The following is a 7,164-nucleotide window of genomic DNA, read 5'->3' on the forward strand; positions in this document are numbered from 1 at the left end:
TGAAGTGATGAGAAATTAGCCATTTAATAACTACCTATAATCCTTAAAGACAAGATGATATTTATCCTTCTTGGGATATATTAGTGGGGCCCAAGGTCTATTTGACCTATTACAACCTTTTCTGTAAGAACTTTCAGTCCTCTCTGTCTTCCTGGAATTAGCACATATGGCCCCAATTCCTTGCAGTGAGGGAAGGTGATCACTGAAATGCTGTGAATTGTAGTAGTGTGCAGGGATCTTTCCTATCGAGACAATTTGCACAACTGCACTAAGACAAGACGATTTTGGAGGAATGGATTCAAACCAAACTATCGGCTCAAAACTCCACATTACTTTGAACTTTATGAAAATTAAGCCTCAGATGTGATTCTCCCCCTGACCTGACCTATATTATAAAAGACAGAAAATGATGTCTATTGATTAAGTCACTAATACAATGGTATGTTGGATTTTTTTAAAGAATCCCTCCTACTGTGCTGGAAATAGGAAAATAGGAGAAGAGGGGTAGGTAGAGGAATCTCCTCCACGACAGCAGACCAGGCAGTAACTCAGCAGGATACCCAGTGGCTCTGAACTCATCTCTGCTCTTTGCCAGGCAGTGCCATGTGGTATCTTTGCTCTTTCTCTCACAGAGCGTTGGTTCTCATCTCTAAAGTGGCAGAATTTTAAAGGAAGGAGAACACTGGAACACTGAAGGATTCTCTGGGCTTTTTGTGAAGTTTAGGGTGTTCAAATGAAACATTCTTTTCCAGAGCAGCCTAGAGGGGCTCAGTGCACAGCCATAGTAATCAGCATTGCCCTTAAACAGAGGTTACAGGCAGCTCCAAAGCATCAAGACAACAGGAATTAAGGACTTCAGCTCCACTGGGATGAATCTTTTAGAACACACCCAGTAAGAATTATTTTTCCCCTGGGAATTATGTTCATCTTTAAGAGTCAACAAACAATAACAGACCACAACAGCAACAAGTAACCACAATACTGAGTCACTCATTGGACTTGCTGATAGAGATGGAACAGTTAATTAGGCAAGGGGCTTAGCCAAGGAACAATACATCTGCTCTATCAACACAATCCATGCTAGGACACTCATGACCTTCACCTTATACAGAAGACATCCTATTGACACTACACGGGCAACACCTTCTTCTAATTATGTTCTGTGTGAGAGGATTTCATCACCAGGGTTCCTGCACCTTGTGCGTGTGTATATAAATATCTGCTCCCACAGACACATGGACACACACTGGAGCTAAACGTGCTGGAATACTTGAAGGGCAGACCGGCTGTGGAACAGGTCAAGAACCCCTGCTGGCCATGAAGACAACAGGAGTCTTTGTGCTCCTCGCTCTGGCAGTTCTTTGCTTGGCAAGTGAGTAACCCTCCTGTATTTCCTGATAATATATTATAGTTCTTATGTCTAAAGACTGCAAGTTTCTCACTGTATTGGGACAGCGAGCAATGGTTCCTGGAGCTGGGTGGGAGACAGAAAGTGAAATTTTAGGCTTGTGTTCTATTTATCAAACACTATTGTGCCAGCTGTACAGTTGCCTAGTTGAGTGGATGAAACCTATTCCTTGGTGGTGGTGTGAATCAGAGCTGCATTCTGCACTGTGACTAAAAAGAACTGCAAAGCCTCAGAACTACAGCTGGTTTTACCTACTTATTTCTAAATTTTAACTGAGAAGGGAGGTTGGAGCTGATGAGGTCCTTCTCCTGCCAAACTGACCACGCAGGGGACAGTTGATTATGCACTGGACACATAACACAGCTGTAAACCACCTCTTTATACTGTTAGTTTGCCAGGCTGCAGAGAGCTTTGAGGGGCAGATTGCTCTGTGATAAAATAGGGAGCTGGAGAAAAAATAACATCCTAATGTTTTGGGGGAAGTGGATTAAATCTAATCCAATTCCAGAATAATGAAAACTGTCAAACCTCTGGTGACACAAACTGAAATTTGACATGGAGCACTATTTATGATAGTTTTCTTTATGTTGAACAACTTTATTTGATGAGACAATGTAAACAGCTCCATGAAAGGAACTTCCAGTGGAAAGTTTAATGGCTTTAAAGATCAGGAAAAGCCACATTTAGTCCAAAGTACTAGAGCTGTATTGCCATAACAAATTTTCCTCCTGCTCCTTCTGCACAGAAGTCTCTGCCTGATAACTTTTACCCCTTGGAATCCCCAAGGATGATGATTACAGGACAGGAGAACAAACACATTCCTAAAGAAAGTAACAAATGTGTCACCATAATGGAGACATGCCAATGGCACTTGATTACTTTGTGGGAGGTGTAATTAGCATTGTTTGAAGCAGCTCCTTGAAGCCCCACCTCGGAACAGGGTTCCATTCTATCAGATGCCATGTGTGTACAAAATAGGAGCCAATCAGTTTAGAATCTGTACTGACCAGCAAAGGAAGTCACTTTTTAAAGTGGTATTATGATCCAAATTGGATTATCATTATTATATATATTTAATATTATAGTTTAATGAAGTTTTATCCTCATTACTGACAGAAAATCAAAGCATAAAAGGAACATGTGATTTTTTTTACAACCACATGCAACTTTTTTTACAAACTTAGGAATTAAAACCCAGTCATGTTCAACAACCAGTTTATCCTGAACAGACTGGCCATTGAATATAATATTGACTTCTCGGGCTTCAATCTTTTTGTGGTGAAAGGGGGAGCAATAGCTCCAGTTGCTTCTACAACAGAGGCTGTGCTAGCAGCTGATAGAGGTTTCTGAGGTAAATACTAGAATAATGTCCACTTGTTTAATAGGTTCTGACACCTGTGTCTTATTAAACACTGAAAAGCTCTGTCAGTATTTATTTCAAGGAGTTAAAAGACTTGGTGTTGCTGGAAGGGCTGAGACTAATGAAATCATCCTGATTTGAAACTGAGTGTTCATTAACTGTGGTTTTTATTTTATCCTTTGTGATTCTGTTTTATTGCAGATGCTGACAAAGAGAACGAAGTGAGTAATTTTCTTTATTTCTGGATAAAACTATATAGCTTGTAACAACATGAGGTCAGGAAAAAACCAAACGTGTTAAACTTTAATTAATTGCTAGCCATGTATTGAGATTTCAGTGAGAAATCCCCAACTCTGAGATATGTGGTTTTCATACAGTTGCCCTGACAACTTCCAGATGCTTTTACCTGTTATATATTCTGGGCAAGAAGCTGGGCAAGGACAAATTTTAAGTCAGAGAAATCTAGATTTTTAAAAATATTTATCTGATTATGATGCTGCAAGTCTTTCTTAATGACTTTCAGGTCCTAAGTCTGGCACTTGGAGGTTTTAATTTCTCTCTGGTTATGCTGGAGTCATCCTGGGGTCAACCTCTGAAAGAAATGAGACACCAAGAAAAAAAATCCTTACTCGGATGAGCAGGGACAAGACCTTTCAGAGCCCAGTGATGAATAGTGGGGAATGAAAAATCACCCTCACACAGAGCTGGGTCCATATTAGCACAATTCAGGAGGATTTCCTTCATGGAAAGGGATGTCAAACATTGGAAGGGGGTGCCCTGGGAGGTGGTGGAGTCACCATCCTAGGAGGTGTTCAAGAAACGACTGGACATTTGTAGTCCTATTCTCATGTCTGAGTCTGTAATGAATACAGTCCCGCTATCAGATGAGGCCTCCAACAATTCCTTTTCATGCTAATACTTGAAAAGGACTTTAATTTCACCTGGGTAGAAGTTTCCCCCAGTGTAAAAAGCATCAAGAGCTGATATTGTGCAATAAAGAAAGCCTCAAGAAGTAATCTCACCTGCAATCAGCTAGAAAAAAGTACTAATACTCAACTAATACTCAACTTTTCTGTAACTATATTTTTTCCAGTGACTGTAATGCTATTCAGATGGAGAGCACAGTCCTTAAAGGTGCTCAGTGTGTGTCACAGGCATCATCACACGCATCTCTGTGATAAGGAACATTTCTATTTTGAGGCTTAGGCTCAGCTAATACAAATGGCGAAGCCTCATTGACTGTGCTGCTCTAGAGCAGCTGACAAGTGCGTCCAAAAATGTCATATATTCATTATTTCTGTAGGTGAACGGAAAATGTGAGAAAGATGGATTCAAAGAAAAATGACACTCTATTTGCAGGTGGACTGCAGTGAATACAGGAGGTTAGAGAGAGGAAAACCCATTTACTGCGAAAGGCTCTATCAACCCTTCTGCGGCTCTGATGGAAAAACATATAACAACAAATGTTCTTTCTGCAAAGCAGTCCTGTAAGTACAACTCTACCTAATTACTCCTGAATTAGCCAAAATCTGAGGTTAGCTGAATTATCTGGGATTTCCATTCCACCTAAGTGCTATCATTTTTTTTTTCAGGGTCGCTACTTCTCTGTTCCTTTGCTTAATCTTTACAGATTAATTACCTCTCCTGCCTATAAGGTCCAACTGGTCTAAACAAATGACTTTGATATCTGTGTGAGCAAATTCCTATTGTAGCAGGAACTGTAGAAGTTGGACAGTAAGGAGAAGAGTCCAATGAGCAACACAGGCTGAACATGGTACCTGGACCTAGCTTGAGTCATATAATTCAAAAGTGGTTCTGGAAATACCTTGCTATTTATGGATAAAATATATAATTTTCAAAGGAAAGTTGTTTACAGATCAATGCCCTCACATCTGCTACAAATGTTTATGGTGTCTTCTCTGTTAGCAAGTTGTTAGCAAAGGGCTTTGGAGAGGTTTCAGTGCATGATGTTGAGCTTTCCATCTGCAATATTGATGTTCTTCCCTTCCTTTACAGGAGAAGTAGAGGTGCCTTACGCGTGAAGCAAGCAGGGGTCTGCTGAAGGAGCTCTGCATGACAGAGGAGTGCTGAGAACAGCTTCACACTGCCCTACCACAGTCTCTTAATTGGATTTCATTCATCCTGTCTGTGCTGATGGTGGCAAACAAAGCATAAAGTCTGCTTTTCACCTGTGTTCTCTCATTTGCTGCTTTGCTCCACTCCAAAGTGCTGAGATTGACGCTTCTGTCCTCCCTGAAAAGCACTTCCTTGGGATTCTCAGGAGCATTCCTGTTCCTGTAGCAGGAAAGTTGATTTTACATGAGCCCTTCATTATACATTGGTCTACAAAGCTGAAGTTCAAATCTTCTGACGACGCCACCCCATCTGAGTGGACACAAGTCAGTGCAGGCATGGCCTCTCTTCCCCTTGTTGATAAAATGTTTTCTTCCGTTTATCCAGAAATTTTAGCAGATACCTTTTTCCAAAGGTTTCAGCTTTCTTAGGTAGTGCTTTGACTCTTCCAGTTTTGTAGCTAAATTTTAAATGCTTATTTTTCCTTTACCTTTGTGCAATTCTGATTCATTTATGTTGTTTAGCATGTTTATTAAAATAAACATTAACTCTTTTGCTTTTGTCCATGGTGAACTTCCTAGAGAATAAGTTTATTGCATCCTTTAGTAACAAGTATTTCCCAAGTTATAGAAAACTATTGTGGAGCAGGGACTAAGTCCAGAGGTAAAAAAATCAAGTCTGCAAGACAAAAGTTGTATTCCACTAGATGGCCTCATGTTACTGAAATTTACCCTTCAATCTGCCTCTTTTTTTCCTTTAAATGAATCAAATCCAGTACACTGTAAGACTGTATAAGCTTCAGAGTAGTATCTCTGTTAAATCCTGTCATTTAAATGTGATCATTAATGATTCCTTTCACTTCTGATAAGTTGGTGGCTTTTAGACCTAAAGAAATTTCTGTTCTGCCTTACATCCTTATTTTCTTCATTATTAAGCCAGTTTGTGTCTTTTACATTTGAATAGTTTGTCATGGGAATCCATTTTCCCAGAATTAAAACTGATGAATGACTGACTTCACTGGGCTTACACAGGAGGAAAATTTTGGAACTGCTGAACACAGAATAAATCCATCCCTATCATGAATTCTGTTTATATGGAAACCAGGTCCCAGCAATTAGGCAGCAGGAATGCAATGAGAAAGGTAATATTGTAAAAGTTTCTCATAGCTCAGAGGCTTGTGGCTCTGGACAGTCTACCTAAAGAGGTTCTCACAACAGTTCATCTTGACTGAAAAAAAGATAAAAATAAGAAAAGAAAGATCAAATTGAGAAAACAAAGGCAAACTCTGGGCTTTCCTCATGATGTCAGAAAATCCAGCAGACTATTTGTGAATACTTTCTGCCCTCTAGCTCAGCTAGTTAGAGCCTAAGTGGATATTCACACCCTCTGCTTTAGTATGTTGAGATATTTAACTGATTGTGCTTCTGGGCCAAACCTAAGATGCAAAATTTCCTACGCACATCCTCCAGAATGATTCAAGAAGCTGTAAGTCAGAGGTCTAAACCACACTTCTGGGACTCTAATTTGTTTTTGATAATTTCTGACGTGATTTATCTGAGACAAGGGCAGCTGGAGATCAAGACTTTCCCACACTGAGTGCTTTTTATGAGCTCCTGCTGGCCCATAGCTGCAGATAATGAAAAGCAGCTTCTGCCGCATACCAGCACAAAGAACACCATTTGCAAATTGCTGCAAATGACACTTGAAGTAAATGCTGAAGTGGCTGGACAATCTGGACAGTCGAGTTTGTGTGATGGAGCAATGACATGGAAATGAGGGGAAGGAAAAATGTACGTAGCTTTAGTGAGCTGGTAAAACAAGCTCGGGTCCTGCTTGCTAGAAAATAAAATAGAGGGAGCCAGATATTGGTGTTGAATGGAAAATAGAAAAGATCTTGCACTCATGGAGGATTAGAGTTTTCAAAACTTTGCATCAAAAAGATACTGATATCATTGATATATCTGTATATGTGATGTATATACCTGATGCATTTATATGTGGAGGACAGAGTTTTCATAGTAAGGTTTTAAATTTTTTTTGTTTTCCTTTCTAAGACAAGGAATGAGACACAGGCCTGAAAATCAGATAGTTGAGTTCCTAAAAAAAAATAGAAATGCCAGTGCTATAATAAATTTGGCTGGGGTTAAATCATGACACCTTCCTTACTTGTGCTAATGCACCTAATGACTTCTGGTCTTTTGGGCTCATACCTGAACAGATTTAACAAATCGATTTTTGGCCACTGTTTTCCTCTTTCTTCAGTTTCAAATATTATGAATTTCCTTGCAAAAAATCATGAAAGTAGCAAAATTTCCTCTTTGTT

At 39.6% G+C, this 7,164-nt stretch overlaps 2 protein-coding genes across 2 annotated transcripts in view; one reads left to right on the forward strand and one right to left on the reverse strand.

The window, feature by feature from the left end:
• The window catches only part of LOC127473848 (sulfate transporter-like), a 335,874-nt gene that overhangs the window by 188,162 nt on the left and 140,548 nt on the right, over window positions 1–7,164 (reverse strand). The gene's annotated exons all lie outside the window — the stretch shown is intronic.
• LOC127473865 (ovomucoid-like) lies at window positions 1,125–5,386 on the forward strand. Its single transcript, XM_051793997.1, has 4 exons — window positions 1,125–1,372; window positions 2,970–2,989; window positions 4,128–4,255; window positions 4,785–5,386. Exons 1-4 carry the CDS (start codon window positions 1,318–1,320, stop codon window positions 4,828–4,830), a joined length of 249 nt encoding a protein of 82 aa, XP_051649957.1. The 5' UTR covers window positions 1,125–1,317; the 3' UTR covers window positions 4,831–5,386.

The sequence above is a fragment of the Manacus candei genome, unplaced genomic scaffold (assembly GCF_025592945.1).
Source record: "Manacus candei isolate 608988 ecotype Guabito, Panama unplaced genomic scaffold, ASM2559294v1 h1tg000037l, whole genome shotgun sequence".
In the NCBI taxonomy this organism is placed as follows: Eukaryota; Metazoa; Chordata; class Aves; order Passeriformes; family Pipridae; genus Manacus; species Manacus candei.

Coding starts and splice junctions, on each gene's coding strand:
- LOC127473865 (XM_051793997.1), top strand. CDS start 1,318: ATGAAGACAACAGGAGTCTTTGTGCTCCTCGCTCTGGCAGTTCTTTGC. Junction 1,373..2,969: donor GGCAGTTCTTTGCTTGGCAA/GTGAGTAACCCT, acceptor GTTTTATTGCAG/ATGCTGACAAAGAGAACGAA. Junction 4,256..4,784: donor TCTTTCTGCAAAGCAGTCCT/GTAAGTACAACT, acceptor CTTCCTTTACAG/GAGAAGTAGAGGTGCCTTAC.